Source organism: Cydia pomonella, chromosome 1 (assembly GCF_033807575.1).
Source record: "Cydia pomonella isolate Wapato2018A chromosome 1, ilCydPomo1, whole genome shotgun sequence".
NCBI classification, from domain to species: Eukaryota; Metazoa; Arthropoda; class Insecta; order Lepidoptera; family Tortricidae; genus Cydia; species Cydia pomonella.
This window is the reverse complement of record NC_084703.1, coordinates 56,719-78,158: the sequence shown is the minus strand read 5'-3', so window position 1 is coordinate 78,158 and position 21,440 is coordinate 56,719. Positions and strand designations below refer to the sequence as shown.

General features: G+C 37.0%; 1 protein-coding gene across 1 annotated transcript in view; it reads left to right on the top strand.

Annotated features, from left to right (window-relative positions):
• Positions 1 to 412: 412 nt before the first annotated feature.
• Positions 413 to 21,440, top strand: part of LOC133526137 (uncharacterized) — a 28,726-nt gene continuing 7,698 nt past the window's right edge. The window contains exons 1-6 of the mRNA XM_061862620.1: positions 413 to 2,746; positions 7,943 to 8,001; positions 11,114 to 11,387; positions 13,832 to 14,257; positions 15,242 to 15,339; positions 17,579 to 17,727. Coding sequence (XP_061718604.1) covers positions 7,950 to 8,001; positions 11,114 to 11,387; positions 13,832 to 14,257; positions 15,242 to 15,339; positions 17,579 to 17,727 — 999 coding nt within the window. The 5' untranslated portion in view covers positions 413 to 2,746; positions 7,943 to 7,949. The remainder of the gene's footprint in view (positions 2,747 to 7,942; positions 8,002 to 11,113; positions 11,388 to 13,831; positions 14,258 to 15,241; positions 15,340 to 17,578; positions 17,728 to 21,440) is intronic.

Here is a 21,440-nt window from a genome sequence, read left to right as displayed (position 1 = left end):
TACTGATAAGTAACAATAATGTACATTGACGGACATAAGTGTATCTTGTATACCTATATGGGAGAAAAATAAAATAAATAAATAAAAAGTGTTTTAAATCCTCCCGAGTTCCGAATTACCTATTCCGACGTGTATTATACGGCGTTTTACAGTACAAATAGTACTTTAGATTTTTGACATAGGCACGGAAAATGCTGAAATGAAAATATAATAATAATTACCATCGAAATGAAATTATATTGCGTCAACTTGAAATATATCTGGTTTTAAACAAAAAAGCGGCCAAGTGCGAGTCGGACTCCCCCATGAAGGGTTCCGTACCATTTATGACGTATTAAAAAAAACTACATACTAGATCTGGTTCAAACCAATTTTCGGTGGAAGTTTGCATAGTAATGTATATCATATATATTTTTTTTAGATTTTTCATTCTGTTATTTTAGAAGTTACAGGGGGGGGGGGGGGGGGGGACACATTTTTTCACTTTGGAAGTGTCTCTTGCGCAAACTATTCAGTTTAGAAAAAACTGAAATTAGAAACCTAAATATCATTTTTGAAGACCTATCCATAGATACCCCACACGTATGAGTTTGAAGATTTTTTTTTTCACACATTTTACCACTTTGGAAGTGTCTCTCGCGCAAACTATTCATTTTAGAAAAAAATGATATTAGAAACCTCAATATCATTTTTGAAGACCTATCCATAGATACCCCACACGTATGGGTTTGATGAAAAAATATTTTTTGAGTTTCAGTTCTAAGTTTGGGGAACCCCCAAAATTTACTGTTTTTTTTTTCTATTTTTGTGTGAAAATCTTAATGCGGTTCATAGAATACATCCACTTACTAAGTTTGAACAGTACAGCTCTTATCGTTTCGGAAAAAAGTGGCTGTGACAGAATCGGACAGACAGACGGACATGACGAATCTATAAGGGTTCCGTTTTTTGCCATTTGGCTACGGAACCCTACAAATTAATGTCACAGAATTGGAAAAGTGATAAACAATGTTCGAAAAAGATGCGATACGTAATGATGAAATAAGAAAGACCGGGACAAGTGAAAAGCGGGCCATGTGTAGGACAACTCCAACTCGGACCGTGCACAAGCTAATGCATACAGTAAACATACATAAAAACCCCATCAGCACATACAACCTTCTTCTTGGGTGGAAATAGATTCGTTTATTTTGGTAATCCTCCTCCCTCTTCAAGTAGAGAAACGGGTAATGTCGTAACTTCCTAAGGATGTATAAAAATGACAACCGTTGGACTACCTACATTGTACTTATTTATAGTTTAATGCCTGGTAATGGATCAACCGTTACTTATATAATAGCAAAATATTTTTTCTGCCCTCCGGGTGGAAAGCGTCAATTTTGCTCCCGCTGCGCTAAACAAAGTTCCCGCTTTCCGCCTCCGTCGAGCAGAAAAATAGTATGCGCACCACGGGAGGAAACGTAGGACATTCCATCCGGCGTGTTTGCCACCCTCGCCTTCGACTCGGGTAACAATTTTACGCGCGGCACGTAATTTCCTACTTTATATATTTCCTACCTACTAGTGTTGCTCGCGCAAACTATTCAGTTTAGAAAAAAATTATATTAATACCCTCAACATCATTTTTGAAGGCTTATCCATAGATACCCCACACGTATGGGATTGATGAAAAAAAAATTGAGTTTCAGTTCTAAATATGGTTTGTAAGTAGTACAAAAATTATCGTTTTTTTTTTTCTATTTTTGTGTGAAAATTTTAATGTGCGGTTCACAGAATACCTACATCTATACTTACCAAGTTTCAACAGTTCTTATAGTTTCGGAAAAAAGTGACTGTGACATACGGACGGAGAGACAGACAGATATGACGCATCCATAAGGGTTCCGTTATTTGCCATATGGCTACGGAACCCTAAAAATTGATTGTGCCAGAATATTATACAACCGTAAACTAAACTTTAGTAATTAAAACACAAGGTAGAACATAAGTTTAGTTAAAAGAAAATAAAGGTACATCAGGATAAGTTCTAAATATACGTGTCTTTACCGTTCACTGTTCAGTGTCGAAAATTTTAGAATATTAATCCGAAAACAAAACTTATTTCGATATGATGCACCATTTTCAATATAACAACACAGTACTGAAAGAAATCGTATAGGGAGAGCCAGCTTGTTCAACGGCTGAATGTTGTCGAAGTTCATCTAGCTATTACATAACAATCAAATATATTTCATCTTTGTTAAGAATTTATTAAGAATTATTTCTTACATTGATACTTTTGTTCCTTTGAATTATCACTAGAGTTAAGAAAAAAAGAAGAAGAGAAAAGTACTAACTTTGCACAAAAATGAAAACAAACCGTCAACCAGAGATGCGTCAGGGGAAGGGGAGGAGACGCTAGTGTGCGTAAAGCACCATACTCAAAGGTATCATACTACATTCATTTCAAGCTGGATAATTTGTTTGTCTTCCCCATACATTAGAACAACTTGACCGAATGCAATGATTATCCAATGATACAATGTGAAGCAGAATAGTCGCCATAAATCTTATAAATAAATGAAAACAGCCAATCGTTCTGCCAATTTTACAGCAGTCACATTTTCATAATTTAATACATGATTGGACGCAGACTTATCTAATTAATTTTTTTATTGTATCCGGATTTAATTTACATTCCATTTCCATTGGAAAATTAACCATTAGCTTATACCTATGGTGCTTTAATAATTTTTTTCCACAAAAGGTAAACCGACTTCAAAAAGGATAAAATAAAATATTATCATTTTTTAAGTATACGCGTTACCAACTGATATGTTTGAAGTCGGTGCCAAGCCAAATCTTGAAGAATACCATGATTTTCTTGAGATTCGATAAGGATGCACCTGTATAAGTATGTACAATACGTCGTATTGCCTTACACGATAGCAATGAAAATTGTTTCTCTAGGTAGATACCTAAAAACACACGGTCGAACCTTACCGCAGTCCGTACCATGTTTGTCGGTATATTAGTATAAATCCAATGCGTTTATTTGCCGTAATTTTTTTAAAAGAGCTATATTTACTAATTTTCTAGTGCACGCAAGTGTGGAATTGAGACTGAGCTATTTCCAGTTCGTTATCCAAAGAACTTCATTTTAAAATATAAAACAATTCAAGGACTGTCTTTAGGACTTAAACTTGTTACCTTCATGCCAAATTTTACCTAAATTGATTCAGATGTTTAGCCGTGAAAAGGTAACAAAGAGAGAGACAGAATTAATTCCACGTTTATAATACCTATTACTACAGTTGTAATATGATTTATAGACATACACATACAGCTGATTTTTTTGACCGGTATTGTTACTATTCGGCTTGGCACCGACTTCAAACATATCAGTTGGTAACACATATACTTAAAAAAATGTATTTTATTTTATCCTCTTTGAAATTGGTTCACATTTTTTTGTAAAAAGTTTTTATTTTGCCATTTTTAGTTTTAAGGCATTGTTAAGAGTTTATTAGTGACGCGTGATGCATGAATGAAAATCACCATCATGTTTTACACTAAATTCGTCTCAAATAATCAGGATTTTCCTCGAGCCCGTCTGGGAAATAATTCCTGCTACTACTCTAAATCTATCCTCCGCCCCGCCACTGACCCAATCCTTCAGCCCTCTGATCACTCACCCTCACAGCACATCAACCCTTGACCCTGAACCACCAAACCTTCAACCGCCATTCCCCGACCCCTAAACCCCAGACCATTTAACTCCTAATCCTATCCCCCAATTTCTCAACTTCTAACCCCCGACCACTCATCTCCTGCCCCCCGAATCCTCAACTCCCAACCCCTCAACCCCCTAACCTCTCAAATCCTGACTCATCAAGCTCCAACCTCAGACCCCCGTCTACCTTCACTACCACCGTCTACCTCACACACCTCTTACATGTACCCCTCACCTCTTATTTCCAACACTACCTACATCAAAAATCATAATATACCCAATTATAAGAGGGAAGTTCCACATATCGCCCGTGGTCTTCATAATCAGTAATTACTTAATTAGTCTTACCACGAGTTTGACACTGACATATTCGCTAGTGTAACTGCATGCTCTCGCTCGTACTGGCATCCTAATATTAGTGCGAGCGAGATGTATAGAAAGTAAGCCAGGAACACGTCAGCTAATATGTAGAGTCAAACTCGTGGTAAGGCTACTATTGCACTACATCAAATTAGTAGTTTTCGGGAAGAAATGCTTGAGTTGCCTCAATTCCTCGTAGATTCCATCATAAGATCAGAAACAAAAAAAAAAAACAAATTTAAAATTTTTGAAAAAACCCACGACGGTTTAAATGTAGTTGAAAAAGGATCAAATAATTTGGAAACCCCCGACTTGTAGAATTTATGCTATGAACTTAATAAAAAACCAATAAAATCCGTCGGGGGCTGCCATCTCTATTTATAATATAAACAAATTCCCCGACGTCACTAAGCTTGGATAAAAATTACATTTTTGTGTTAAACCTTAAAGATAAATAGGTACCTTTATTATTTACTACGTTTTTCTTCTAATTTTGTGATTAATAATTAAGAATCTGTGTAATTTCTAAATTGAATTTTGCTGCCGCTATTAAATGAACTAGTTTGTCATGTTTATAGTAACTTAAATATTTGTTTATATTTAAAATAGAGATGGCAGCCCCCGACGGATTTTCTTGGTTTTTTTATTAAGTTCATATCATAAATTCTTTAAGTCGGGGGTGACAAAATTATTTTATCCTTTTTCAACTACTTTTTAACCGTCGTGGGTTTTTCCAAAATTTTTAATTTTGTTTTTATTTCAAACTTTTTAGAGAGCAAGCATAGGTATTATGTAAATTGTACTTCATATTTATATTTATAATACGTGCTATAGTTTCGGTTTTACCAAATTATTGTTAAATTTGGTTGTGTTTGTGATAGTTGTAGCATTAACAGTAATAAGTAAGTAGGTAAGGTTAGGATAGTCCAATTCATCCAGTTCGATTTGTCCGGACGCTGGCGTCGCCCGTTGCATGTGGGACTCCCCAGCGGTGTCATAGGTCAGGTCAATAGCACCTCCTTCTTAGGTTTTCATATTGACCAAAGCCTAACGTGGGAGAACCACATCGAATCCCTGTGCGGAAAACTAGGAAAAGCATGTTTCGCCTTAGGCAGGCTGACAACTGTTCTACCATGTCAGGCAGTCCGCAGCTGCTATTATGCCAGCATACAGTCCATTATACAATATGGACTTGAGCTATGGGGACGCGCGGCCGATTGGCAACGTGTTTTTAGCCGTAAGATCCATGGCTCGAGTACCATGGCATGAGTCGGCCAAGCCACATTTCATCGCCTTAGGTATTGTCACATTGCCGGGTCTCTTAATACTGCAGACAGCCGTGTACACACGAGAGAACCTGGATAAATATTAAGGTCCGACCGAGATCTCGGTCTCGGTCTCGGTCTCGGCATTCTCGGCCAAAAATCGAGCCGAGATCTCGGTCTCGACTCTCGACCAAAATGGGCCGAGATTCTTACCGAGACCGAGAATAGGCAATGAGTTATCATTGGTGAATTTGAATTTTCCGCGCACGAGTACCGGGGTCTAAGCCACTTGTTGGTTGCATCGCCCGTTTGGTGTGACGTTTTTTTGTGAATTAAATTGGTTTCGTACCCACATTTTAAGCCAATTATTATCAAACACTAAGTGTTGGGATCGGATAGGCGCGTTAACTTGTTGTGAGTTGAAGATAACACTGGATATTTTAATACCAAATATATTTGTGTTAACTGTTAACTGGAAAAGCAAAGCAGTAGGTAAGTACAAAACGACACCTGTGGCGGATATTTTGGGTTACAATATAGAACTCTTTATTTTGATTATTGTTATGTGCACATCCGTACTGAAAAAACCGGCCAAGTGCACGTCGGACCACGCATAATGGAAGGTTCCGTACCTTCATACAATACAAAAAAGCCGTACAAGCAAAAGAGCCTATGTTACTGGCCGTTTCGTCGTTTAATAAGATCAGTTTTTTTATAACTCTTAAATGGTTTAACCAACCTTATTCAAAATAATTTCCTGAAAAATTATTTGCTTATTAAGCTTTATTATTTAGAAATGTTTTAATGGTTTGGCTCTCCCGGTTCATAAGTTAGAGGGGATCACACTATTTTTTTTAAGCGATTATTTCCAAAAGTATTTACTTAATCAAAAAAACCTTTGTAATGACGAGTCACATGAATTTTTATAAACTTTATGTTACATTTATATATTTTTTTAAATTTGGTTATAAAATATATCGTATAGTTTTTGAGTAAAATGACTGCGAAACTACAAGGGTTCCATTTTTGCCATTTTGGCTACAGAACCCTAAAAATACTATTTAATAGCGCTACGAATTGATTATGATAACTTTTTTCTGATAAATCGTCGAATTTCGATTATAACAACATTTTTAGTGCAAAATTCGTCTTTTTTTTCTATGTTATAAATTCTCGGTCTCGGTCTCGGTCTCGGTCTCGGCCGAGACAAAAAAGGCGTTCGCGGTCGGACCTTAAAAAATATCACAAACGGGGTGAAAAAAGCGTCCGTTTGACTAGTTTTGGACACAAATTAGCGGCAGTGCAACGCAGTCTAGTCAAAACGGCTAAATCTATACACGTCATGGGCCCCGCTGTGTACAATAACTTACCAGCGTCCATAACTGATGCGCCTAGCCTGGCGAGTTTCAAGGCTAAACTCAAAAATTGGCTTATTGAGCGGCCGTTTCATAGTGTCGAGGAATACTTGAACTCAAAATATTTGTAGTTAAATAAATAATAATAATAGTAATAATGTCGTAATAATCAACTTGTTAAAAGAATTTATTTCTGAAATTTATGAATGTTGTATAATTATCTACCTGTAATTTATACTAGTCATGTAAGCCTGACCTGTAATATACATTATCAATAAGCTATGAGTATGAGTATGAGTAGGTTAATTGGAACATCCCTCCACATTACATCATCAGCTTAATTCACGAGTAGGTATTGATTTTTCGTTCTGATTTTTAGTTTAATATTTTTCGTACTTCGTCTTGAATTTTTGTCATCGTAACACCTATCTAAGAACATGCACCAATCAAACCCGAACCTATCACTGAAAACCGCATCAAAATCAGACTAGTAGTTTTTGAGAATGATGGCAACATTGGTTTGCACAAACATCCTCTCACCCCAAACGCATATACCGTCTCTGTTCCGTCGTGGGTAAAAATATTATAGGACCACTTTGGAGGTAACTCCTTTGAAACAAAAAATAACTACTCAAATCGGACCACGAATGTCGGAGCAATCGGTGAACATACTACATTTAAAAAAATCATCATCATTATCATCAAAAAACCATCATCATCATGTCCACTTCATCAAATTGATGGTTTTTGAGAGATAGGGACCGTGCGTGTTGGAGGGTCTGCCATCTTGTGGCCTGAATCGGAACAATAAACATGTATTTTTACACGTCACGTGTTTTCTTGTGCATAGTAGGTTCTGCCATCTTGCGGGATACATCGGAACAATAAACATCACATTTACGCCTCGCGCCAAAAATCTGACGGCTCCTGTGCTGCCTCCTACAGTTCATGCACGCTCCTTATAATGCTAAATTTGCTTAAAAAAACACCCAAATCACCATACACGTGCCTTTAAAAAATGATGAGTTTCCTTAATTCCTCATGGATCCCATCATCAGATCAAACCAAATTAAAATGGGACTCACTTGAAAGTAACTCCTTTCAAACAAAAAAAGAATTACTCAACTCGGACTACGGGTGTCCGAGTAATCGGTGAACGTACATAAAAAAATAGCCACAACCGAATACAATACAGAACCTTCTCCTTCTATGAAATTAATGTCGGCTAAAATATACTATATTCTTTACAGATATACAATGAAGATTATGAAGAATATTTTGTTTTGGGCTATTTTGGTCAATGGTCTATGTAAGTGCCATGTATTTTAATATGCAGTGTTGTTAACCTCTTGGCTCTAGCACCTCTCGAGCGGCGTCTAGTCTGCACAGGCAGTCAAAATAAAATTTATTTATTTAGTATAAATTTAATTTTGACACTTGGAGAGACTTCACCCCTCCAAATTTTATTAGTATTAGTACTCTGAGATTTAATGTATTTTTAACCATAGAGACTATACATCTCTATTGTATTGTAGTAATAATTTATTTTAAGATTATTATAATGTAATGTTTACCCAGGTATTGGCTGTTGTATTCATAAATGTCGTTATGTATTTTTCATGACACTATATGATGTTACTATAAAGTTGTAGTGACTTGTAAAAGAGCCCTTGAGGACTACTTGCAGAATAAATTTTTAAATTTTGAATTTTGCACTAAGACCAGCGGTTGAACAAAAAATGGTTTTCATAACATTAAAGTTTTTTTTTGATATGTCGTAGGTAGTTAGAATTTTTTAGTTAGTGCTTATGACACTGTTTAACAATAAAACAGTTGCCATTGAGAATAAAACTAATGATTAAAAGACGAAAATAAAACTAGGAAATAACCCTATGGTCTTAACATAAGACTTGGATTTAATTGGTTAGTATTTTTTTATACTACGTCGGTGGCAAACAAGCATATGGCCCGCCTAATGGTAAGCTGTCTCCGTAGCCTATGTCCGCCTGCAACTCCGCGTTGCCGACCCTAACAACCCTCCCACCCCTCGTTGAGCTCTGGCAACCTTACTCACCGGCAGGAACACAACACTATGAGTAGGGTCTAGTGTTATTTGGCTGCGGTTTTCTGTAAGGTGGAGGTACTTCCCCAGTTGGGCTCTACTCTAGATAGTCTAGAACTCTAGATAGTAATATACAAGTACGAGGGTATCTTTTTTGTGCGACTTATAAATGCCAGTCTTGTTTGCAGGGCCACTTAAACGAGACTTTTGAGCAGTTAATTATTGGTTACAGAAATGACATTATTTAGTAATCCATGCCTCTCGCTAGTCGCGCTTGAATCACATCTGAGATAACGACCTTGTGATGTAACTCAGCCCTAATTAAATGAACTGCATACTACCTTTAAATGTCTTTAAATACAGAAGTATTTATATTCACATCAATCTGGTGAACTCTGTTTCAAGTGCTGAAACTTGAAAGTAGCAATCTCCACTTTGGAAGATTACCTAAGCAGTGAGCTTTCAATCAACCTGCCGTTGGTACGAGTATAACAATCATACGTTATAAATAACATTGACCGCAAATTTTACAACCTTTCGTTTCAAAGGAAATGAACTCCTAGTTAAAGCGATCGGAAACAGACGGTATTTGTAGGAGGTGGTTCCAGAGAATTACTAATAGGAGGCCAATTAGTACAATATTTATTTAGTATGACGTTTCACATTGTTATTATGACTTATCAATATGAGTTGAAACATCGGGGTCGTTGTTAACGTTAGAGTTGTCTACAAATAACAAAATTGTACAAAATAAAACTATAACGAGTAGGATTCGTTGTAAATGCATATAGATTTTGTAGCGGAAATAGTTAAATTAGAGTTTGCATGTTGCTAGGTTTACATTCTGATACCACTTATGTTCTCAGTGAGATATGTTTAAGGAATCATCATAATCTATACTGTACTAGTTATATTTTTCGCTAGCTCAGTTACGTAGAGGGACACAAAAATATTGCATATACATAGGTAAACATGTCCCATATTGCATTAACTTCTTTATAAGAGGCAGGTCTGATTGTTGTGTTTTTTTATTTATTTAATTCTTAACAATAAACAATGTGTGGAATAATAATTCTTGCATTTAATTAGTACATAAATTAAATACTAAATGAATGACTTCTACAACAATAAGAATAATAAAATGATAATAATAATGTCATCAATTGATAGGCATGTCGTTTACAATGTATAAAATAATTAACTAGAAGAACATTATTAAACATAATAAAAAAAAGGTTACTATTACAATATTCAAAAAAAAATAAAATATGTCATTTACAAATTAATTTATGGAGTAATAACATTTTTCTACAAGAAAAGCCTTTAACTTGCGCTAGAACCGCTTGCTTACAGCCAGAGATCTGTACCCCTAGTGTAAATTTTATCAACATCATAACGTGACGAACGCGTTTGCGTTAAGTCTCATTTTGTATAGGATTTTGAGTTTCCAAAACGTCCCGCTTGGCGCGCTCTTTCTAAATCCAATACAAAATGAGACTAAACGCAAACGCGTACGTCACGTTTCAAAATCGAATTTATTTACACTAGGGGTACTGTTTATACTCTATCGGTCATTTATTAAAAAGATAAACAGCCTGGTAGCTTGCTGAATGTTGTACAATTTTGAATTTTGGCACTAAACATTTTTTAAGGTCTTTTCTTCTCGTTGCACTGTCGCAATCGCTTTCAGTTTCCTCCAAATTTTTGACTAGACCTGACACGAGAACTAAAATATAAAGGCAAGGCACAGTCAAGATCTTATGTTTTTTTAAATGCTCTCTGCACGATTCCCGCTGTGGTATTCTAACTATAATTCAGATAGCCCTTTTTTGCATCAAGAAAACACTTTTAGTATTATATTGGTAACTATTACCCCACAATTTAATGCGATATCGCAATTTAGATTGCATGAGGGCATAGTAGACCGCCTTACGCTGTTCAATTTTTAATTCTTCCCGCAAACTTCTCAAAGCAAAACAAAAATTTTCAAGTGACAGCGCTACGGCCAATCACAGTAACTCATTTTACAATAGAGCAATCGTAGTTTGGGTGGTTTAAATAAACCAATCTAAGTTTCGTCGAAGAAACCCAGACCTAATCCTTGACGAGTTGCAATTGGTCCGTTATGAGTATTGCCAGTTTTAGGCCGGTATTTTGTTTGAAGTTAATCTTCCATGTTGTTTTCGTTCGCTGATCACTATGGTAACTGTTTGACTCCATTGTTTTAGGAAAACACACCGTTATCTAGTTTGCATTTTAAAAAGTGACATATAGCGATCAATTCAGTAATTCAATTGCAGTATGTACACTTATACGGCAATTTCAAATCTCAACAAACAACAACAAATATTTTTTGTAGCGATACCGTCGACCATGGTAGAACCACTGGAGATAAGTAGGAGCCGGCCTGGCTCGGGTCACAGACTGGAGATAAGGAGGAGCCGTCCCGGCTCGGGACCTGGAATGGAGATTAGGAGGAACCGCCTTGACTCGGGACATGGAATGGAGATTAGGAGGAACCGGCTCGGCCCTGAACACAGACTGGAGATACGGAGGAGCCGGCTCGGCTCGAGACACAGATCTCGCAGAGAATACGATTCGGACTTCGAGAGTTTTATGAAAAAGATGTTCAGGTAACACTGTATCTTACATACCTCTCTATATCCTTCGCTTACCAAATAGGCATGATGACAAAATTTTAAGTCCCTTTTCTAGGATTGTATCTAGTTAGTTTTATAGTTAGTTGTAGTTAGTTGTAAGTTTGATTTGTGTTTGTTCTTTTTTAATGTTATTAATATATCGATGTATGGAATGTTAATATTGTAATATAAGTCCCTTTTAATATTGTCGGCACACTTGTATTGGTTCCAAACAACACAATACTTCAGCCAGACTCATATATAATTACATTTTTATAGCTACTTCAAACCTCGCGCGAAATCGCTTGTTAGTGTCCTGGCGTCCGTTTGTGACGTCAGGGATTTATATACATTACAGTGTTGTATTGTATTGTATTTATTGCATACATGTACAGTACAGTGATGCATCAAGATACATGGTTTGCAATATAATTTCTTAGGAATAGTACATGCTACCCTGTATGGGTGCGAAACATGACCCATCAAACAAGACATAACCAGTAGGCTCCAGGTGAAACATGGCCCGTCAAACAAGACATAACCAGTAGGCTCCAGGTGAAACATGGCCCGTCAAACAAGACATAACCAGTAGGCTTCAGGTGAAACATGACCCATCAAACAAGACATAACCAGTAGGCTAGGCTCCAGGTGAAACATGGCCCGTCAAACAAGACATAACCAGTAGGCTCCAGGTGAAACATGGCCCGTCAAACAAGACATAACCAGTAGGCTCCAGGTGAAACATGGCCCGTCAAACAAGACATAACCAGTAGGCTCCAGGTGAAACATGGCCCGTCAAACAAGACATAACCAGTAGGCTCCAGGTGAAACATGGCCCGTCAAACAAGACATAACCAGTAGGCTCCAGGTGAAACATGGCCCATCATACAAGACATAACCAGTAGGCTCCAGGTGAAACATGGCCCGTCAAACAAGACATAACCAGTAGGCTCCAGGTGAAACACGGCCCGTCAAACAAGACATAACCAGTAGGCTCCAGGTGTAACATGGCCCGTCAAACAAGACATAACCAGTAGGCTCCAGGTGAAAATAATGCCTTAAGGCATTCTCTACCATTACCAACGATATTAGGACATCCGCGTCTTCTGTCAATTTATTTTCTTTATCACCCGCCGCGCCGTGACATCTGTCATTACGTTTCATTTCACGTTCAGCGGGTCCCTGAATGTGAGTAATAAGTAATAACGACTTATTAAGGTACCTTGTAATTTGTAGATAACCCCACAGTGAGTTTGCAGCCGCCATTACCATCACATATATTTAAGTAAATAATTTCTTACTTCTGACTGATTTTGTTCTTGTGGTTAATTTATTCGCTTCGTTGTGCTGTCCGTATGTCCTCGTCGCCAATATTATATCTTGGATTAAAACTACTTAATTTTGTTGATTTATTTTATTGGAACTCAACAATACACCAGACACGACACACCGCAGAGAGAGATTCCATTTCACACATACTACACTCAGTAAAAATCTAAAGCACTTCCTAATATGAAATGACCATTCTAAGCTAATAACCGTAATTAACCTAAGATCAGTCGAAAATCTATGAAAGATAAGGTTAACCTGATAACTTTCCTGCCGTCTCCGGGCTCGCCTTAGTTGGTCATGGTTAGTTATAGTTTTTGCGAAAATCGCCAGGACAGAGAATATTTCTTTTTCATACAAAAGAAATATTCTCTGTCCTACTTGCTACTTTTGAATGCATTTTTATCGAAACTACTGCACGTCAAATGAACTGAAAGTCGGTCCATCGACTTGATTTTTTGCAAGCTTACTAATAGTATCCCACGCGATTCCTACAAATAAAGAATAGTGTGAGCTTCAGCTTACCCATCTTTACCCCCTAAATTTACGTATAAATAATAAATAAGCGCTTTTGACTTATTAAGAATGTTAGCCGTGTTAATTGCTATAACTGTTCCAAAATTTAAGCTATCTTCGTACAACGGTCTCTGAGAAAAACACATTTAACCGTTTTGCAAGACCGAAGTGATCCCATAAGTGTTCCGTGAACAAAGTTTTGTATGGAACACTAAGAAAGAAATAAAAGTTTTTTTTTGCAAAAACCGTAAAGATTTTTGGCTCTGGTGTAAAGTTTACATTTTGGCGGATATTACGTTTCCGCTTTTTGCCATCGATATAGACACTTATATACATAGAACACATCAGATAACTCAGGAACAAACATTTGTGATAAACACACAAATAAATGCTCTTATCAAGACTCGAATATTCCGGACCCGGGACTTCATGCTCCGTAGGCACTGCGACTACCGACTAGGCTTAGCGTATTAGACGACGATATATATTACATTTACTATTTCGAAAACACCTTCTAGGAGTAATTGACTCCGTTGCCGTTGTTCAGTTTTGTTTCATGAACCATCATCACATCGTTACTAATAATTTTACAGCGACATACCACAGCCTATGTACAAGAACAAACCTGTCCGCGAACAGAAGCGCGGGGCGAACTTGGGCTACAGGCCGTACTGGTACGGCTACAACTTCGCCAACGACAGGCTTAACCCGAAGCAAACCATAAATCAGGATTCGAGCCACGAGGAGTGGGACTACGGGATGGGGCGCGGTTCCGGGCAGGGCATCTGGGGTGGCGGCAGCAAGGCGCTGCTGGGCGGCGCCGACGACATCCTGGGCGCCGGCAGCCTGGTGGACCGCGATATAAGCGGAGAGGATTCCGGAACCAAAGGCAACTGCTACGCCAACTTGGGCCCCAGGTGCAGGCTGGGCCCGGAGCCCACAGAATACGACGAGCACACGCTGGAAAAGTTAATAGAAAAGACCAAACAGTGCGAAATATGCAGCGCAAAACATAGAAGGTGAGTTCCTGCTCTCATCTACTTATCTGAAAAGATTAACGCCGTTAGATTAGCAATGTGCACCCTGCAGAATATTCTGCAATTTCCAAAATGTCTACATACCCACATAGAAAGTTCCCGTTCAGATTAGAGATATTTATTAGATTAATGTTACAGGTGCCGTTTTGTCTTCAATGCTCAATTTCGGCCCACATGTAGCTACAATACAAGGGCAAGTTTGGTGTCGTTTTCGTATAATTCGAGGACGGGAAATTCATATCTGGAACAAATCTTCTACCTTTCCATACAAAAAAAATTAAATATCAAAAATCAAAAATATTTTTTGTTAGATTTTTCTTTTTGGCCGTTGTACCTTATTGATTTTACCACAATAAAAAATTGTGTGGGATAGCCCTTTTAATATAGAATACAGAATATATTACTTGGTAAATACGTTTCGTAAAAAAATATTTAACAAAAAAACAATAAATAAAAAAACTCGTAGCAAAAAAAAATCTCTAGTAAAGTAATCTACATAAAATTCTCTATAAAAAAGGTTCTACACACTTTTTCGCTAGGATCAATATTTACCGAGATATGAAAGGGTAAATATTAATTACGATCAATTCTCCCTGACTCTGTATGGTTACATAATACTCATATAAGTCACGAATATTCAAGAAGACTAATTTTGTCCCAGAAATGTATTCCCCGTCCTCGAATTATACGAAAATGACATCAAACTTGCCCTAGTAGCTACACGTGTGCAGAAATTGAGCATTGAAGATAACGCGGAACATGTACTAATGGGCTAAAATGGGCATTGGCGTATTTTAAGCGTCATACTTAAAATTCGATACTAACGAAGGTCTCGCAATATACCTGCAGGAATAATACCCATAACATTTCAAGAGAACTTTGCAATTTTGAAAATTCTCTTTTTCACATTCCTTCGTTACATACATATGTTACTTATTAATAGCATAACAGTATATTATTTCACAGGATCGGCTTAGTATGCACAATGGACACCACCGGAACGGTTTTTCAAGAAATGGAATTGTGCGTGATGGAGAAGATGAACTGCTTAAGAGGCGTTGGGGGTACGTACACCGCGCACTCACTGTACGTCTACCGCGCACTCACTGTACGTACACCGCGCACTCACTGTACGTACACCGCGCACTCACTGTTAGCAGGCAAGCTGAATAATCGGTCCTGGTCCAAAATTACGACCCGATTCGCAGATTGAGACACGATAACGATAAGTTCTGGTTTAGATAAGTTCTCATTTAAATATCGTTTGTATGTCGTATAATTGACAGAAGCAGCTCGATTCGGGCAACCAATGTCACTTTGAAGTTAGAAATATGTATTTATTTTATTTAAACTTCATTGCACAATACATGAAGAGTACAAATGGCGAACTTAATGCCAGAAGGCATTCTCTACCAGTCAACCATGAGCCAAACCGAAAGATCCTAATTGGTGCAGGGTCAGAATACAGAGTAAAATGACAAAAAAAATATCACAAAATTATATTAGTACATTACGATACAAGTGCGAAAAATAGGAAATTCGAAACGAGTGGCGATAAATTAAAACACGACCGAAGGGAGTATTTTAAATCGACACGAGTTGCGAATTACCTATTCGCACATGTATCGTACAACGTTTTACAGTACATATGGCCCTTTGAATGTTCGACACAGTAACGTAATATGCTAATTTTCGCACTAGTGCTATAAAGTAGCACCATATGTACTGTAAAAAATTATACGTACATAAATAATATGATGCATAAATATCGTAGATAGATCTTATTGAGATCACAGCGGAATCGAAATAAACATCCATTTTGATATGTCGTTTAGTTATCGATCTCTTTAAAATCTTTCCAAGATCTTAAACGTGTCTAAATCATTCTTCGAATCGGGCCGTTAGCTTCATATATGATTTTTTGAAAGATGGCAATTGGATTAGTTCCTATAAGATTCAAATTTTTCAAATAAACCTGATATCTATTGTACCCCAGAAATTTAGAAATTGCAAAGTAAATGTGGCGTGTGTACCGCGAGTGAAAACGATTAGTATAAACGAGTATATATGATTAGTATATATTAATAGAATCAGGCGTTACTACGTGTAAAACGCAAGTAAGTATAACGGGTTAGCACTGATCGACTAGCACGTCATCTTTTCGCGGATTAGTAAAGTAATATTTTTTTATTTAATTTTATTTTCTTTATTGGAGACAAAAACAGACAAAGGTAGATGTTATAAAAAAGAGGATATAGTTTTTTTTACATTATAAGTGCAACCTACGTCCCGAGACCATTCCCAATAAGATCTATGAACTAATAATATTTAAGCGGCATTGTACTCGGATTGAGGTATAAAATGTGAAGTAAAATGGGTACTAAACTAATATTGGTACACTGACGATAATATTAGTAGCTACAGTGCTGACAAGATTCAAACATATAAATATAACATTCAAAAAGCGAAACAAGGGACTACTATACCTAATGATTTATCATTATAAGACAAGACACCTTGTATATGTATTGTATAAAATTGCGTCAATAGTTATTTGTACAACCAGAGAACAAAGTCACTCATTTTTTCCTTAGGTATTCTAATAATTAAGTTTGATTACCGCAAGAAAACAGTATCGAGTAGCTGAAATGCACGAACATCATTCGTAATAAACGTCAGTTGCGTCCAACAAGTGACGTCATCGGCTCTGTAGCCGCCCAAATTTTTTTAACATTTTACTTATTTTTTAATAAAATAATATGAAGATTTATAAAAGTATTTTTTTCCGGTGTTCAGCCGATATAAATAATGATTTCTAAATATCTAAAAAAATCATGCATCAAGCTATATTCTGGTAATCTGGTAATAAACACACCGTTCACTAAAAATAGGTATAAACAAAAATGCTGTAAGTCACATGTCGATGAAAACAGCGGATTTTTAGTGGGTTACTACATTTCTGCTATCACCAGGAATCAAAATGTCAAAAACTACGTATGATGTGATGATTTTATTTTTCGCCGTAGAATCATGAGCCATAGAACAATCGTCGCAGAAAAAAAAAGTAACAAGAATATGTAAAAAAATATTCTTGTACGTGTGGGTTACAGCATTATTGCTTTCGTGCGACAATATGAACTAATTTCCCGGTGTCTGATTGAGTTCAATTATAGGTCCTTGCGTCATTCAGACGACAACACGATAATATGCTGTTAAACATGGAGTTGATCTGATAATGCACTTCGAAGGTAGCTAAAGGAGCTAGGCAAGGAGATGATCACAGCAGCTAACTCTCTATTACAGCTGTTAAGTCGTCAGGCAAGAAGAGCGACTTTGGGGAGTTACCGTTCGCTCTCAAGCCGGGCTGGGGGCGTATTTCGGTCCGGGGTGAAGAAGACGCCTACATCCGCTTTTACGACACTTGGCCGTATAAGCCAGCCCACAGTTATTGGGTAATCCTCAAATCACAGATTACATTGTGTATTTAGGGCGGTAAACAAGAATTTACGAACAAGTCTTAATTGAGCTCGAAGCCGAAGGCCAGGACGTAATTAACACTAGTTCGTAATTCTTGCACAGTCACACGTCGCACACACGTTTTTCATCACACTTGTGAGTAAAAAACTAAATGTTGAGAGAATGCATTCCATCTCAGCATGCTGGCATACAGTAACACCGTTTACGAGCAATGGGGTTGGCAACTGGCAAAGGTTTGCATAGATGGCGCCATCATAGCTTGCCCCTGTCTCTAGTTTTGTTCTATGAGATTTGGCTTAAAGTACTGGAATCCAGGTCACAAAATTCCAAAAAAAAAACAAGAATTTGACACAATTCTAGGGATTGACAGGGCAAGCTATGATGGCGCCATCTGTTTAATACTTCGACCGGCCAACCCCATTGTGATGGAAAAAATCTTGTAGCATAATGTTGATACCGACCTGTAACAATTGTTACTTACCAATAAAGTTTTTCATTTTTTTTTTAATTTTCGTTGCATTCAGCAGTGGGACGTATATAGGCTGAATTATTTATTTTATTTATTTATTTATTTCGTTGCATTGGAAACATGAGATGGTCAAACCTTTTTTTGTAAAGCCTGACCTGTAATATATGATGCCTTCAATATCATAACTTGTAAATAAAAACAAGTCGGTTAATTTATTCAGTCCCTACTTAAGGGACTTTCTGTCTTAAGTTATTACGTAATTAGCTAACCTAACACCATCTTGTAGTGACCATATCCATATTAAAAATATTTAACAGAGTGACTTGGCCATCGCACTAAACAATCTAATTTAATATAATATTTATTACTTGTGAGATACACTGTGTTTTCAGGCGATGGCCAAGTCATTCTGTTTATTTAAAACATAAGAGATTTTAATATGTATATGGTCACTATAAGATGTTGTTAGGTTAGCTAATTACGTAATAAGTTAAGACAGAAAGTCCGTTAAGTAGGGACTGAATAAATTAACCGACTTGGTATTACATGGATCTCACAATTTTTTACGGTAGAAGAACTGACTTGCGAGACTTGATTTTTTTTACAAGTTATGTTATTGATGGCATCTCATTTATTTTTGTAGATAGTCCTACTTTTTTCCTTTTCCGGTACCTTCTACTTCTTGAATTCCATTATATTAATTATATTATACATATATGTATATATACATGTACAATGATTTATTCACTGCAAACGTAACTTTGTAATCCTATACATTTATATTGGGTTAGAAGGTTATTTATGCAGTTGGTGTATCTAAAAAACTGGAAACTGAACCAAAATTGCAAAATATTAGAGTTTTTCCTTGATCTATACACTAAACACTAATCGTATTCTAAATTTGAAGCTTCTATGTCTGCTAGAAGTGCCTTAGAGTTTTGATGATCAGTCAGTCAGTGAGTGAGTGACAAAATTCAGAAACTTTGACTAGTTATGATTCTTAAACTACTATTTCAAATTGGATGAAATTGGAAATATACTGTGGTTTTATACAATGCCTGCTTGGTTACTGAAAATTCAGGCTTCTAGTTTTATCCACAACGAATTTAAAGGGGGGTCGAAAATGGTATGAACTGCTCCGAGAAAAGAATGGTACGGCCGTGCCGCTTTTTTGCTCGACTTGGCGCCATATTGCGGAATTTCATTGAAACTAAATTTTTCATTCCGTCCGCATTACAACGAGTATCCATTGGGTTGTCATATAATCGATTTGCAAAATATTCCTATTTTGATAAACAACAATACCCTGAAATCCCACGTAATGTTTGAGTCAAATTTCAAAAAAATTATTAAGTCTGTTCGATTCTCAGACGAAGCAAGTAATTCTTAGAAAATCTTTAAATGCAGATTTACTGACTTATAAAAATAACGTAAAGTCTTCTTTCAGCAAAATATCCTATCTACGATATTTAAGGTACTTTCCCTTGATGTCCCATAGTCTTGGGACGCCCTGTATACACGTAACACACACACGCATGCAAATTCTGTAATAGTTTTTATTAATTTAATGTACCTAACGTTATTTAGGTTAGATTAGACTATAACTATGCATGAATAGAGGAGCGGGACTTCCTGATACAGGTATTAGTTATTTAATAGGAAGTAGCCACGTTATTGTCATATTGTCAAAAACGTTATAAGGAAATAAATTATTTGCGGTCTTCTTTCTAATGTATGGGTTAATTTAAACACATATTTTATAACAAAATATACAGCAGAGTTTATTAGCACAAGAAACAAGAATCGAAAGTAAACAACAATGTCAAACACATTGTCATGTCATACACCGTCGGCCAGGATTACAGTAAGAAGGTTTATACTACTTGACATAAACTAAACCTCTAACACGCCCTCTTAATCTTGGACGACTTCCATCAAGTCCTGAACAAAAGACTTATGCTTACAATATGGCAATGCCTTCGTAAGTAAATCAGCAGTCATCTGCTCAGTAGGCATATAAGACAATTCAATAATGCTATTATCAATAGTCTCGCGAATATAGTGATACCTAATGTCCACATGTTTAGATCGTTTGTGGAATACTGGATTAGTGGCCAGCTTAGCAGCAGACTGGTTATCACTATACAAAGTAACAGTATTACTAAAACCTGTCAACTCCGCAAGAACCGCACGCACGTATACCGCCTCTTTAGCAGCTTCAGACAAAGCTATATACTCCGCCTCGGTAGACGACAGTGCGATACAAGATTGCTTGTAACAACCCCAGGAAATTACATTCCTACCTAGCTTAAATATATACCCTGTGTATGATTTACGGTCCGCTCCGTTAGCCCAATCAGCGTCAGTAAATCCGAAAACACGAAATTTATTATTTACATCACTCTTCCTGTACACAAGACCTAAATTCATAGTGCCTTTCAAGTACCGTAATACACGTTTGGCTGCAGCAAAATGTTCAGCTGTGAAACAGCTATTAAACTGACTGAGAAAACTGGCAGCAAATGAAAGGTCAGGTCTAGTGGTCACAGACAAGTACATCAGGCAACCGATTAACTCCTGATACGGTAGATTATTATCGTGGGTAACGCTATCAGCAAATTTCAGACCTACGTCTAAGGGCGTCTTTGCGATTTTACAGTCTTTCATACCGAAACGTTCGAGCATCTTTTCGATATAGTTTTTCTGACTCAGCTTCAACTCCCTACTAGTGCGATCTACTTTAATGCCTAGCATATGTTTAACTTCACCTAAGTCTTTTATAGTGAAGTGAGATTTCAGTGACGTTTTCAGCTTATCTGCAAGCTCGTCACAGTTGTAAAAAACGAAAAAATCATCTACATAAAGTGCGATAATAATGGTTCGCTTACCCACTCGGCGACTGAAGATACAGCTCTCGTACTTGCTCTGTGTGAACTTCTCTGCGAGTAAAACTTCCTTTACCTTATCGTACCAGGCGCGGGACGCCTGCTTTAACCCATACACAGCTTTCTTGAGTCTATAGACTTTATGTTCATTGCCTTGTTTGATGAATCCTTCCGGCTGTGACATATAAATCTCTTCACTCAAATTCCCATTCAGAAAGGCAGTTTTAACGTCAAGATGATCAATTTTCAGATCTAACTCGACCGCAAGAGACAGCAACATTCTCAACGAACTGTGTCGAACAACAGGAGAGTACGTATCCATATAGTCAATTCC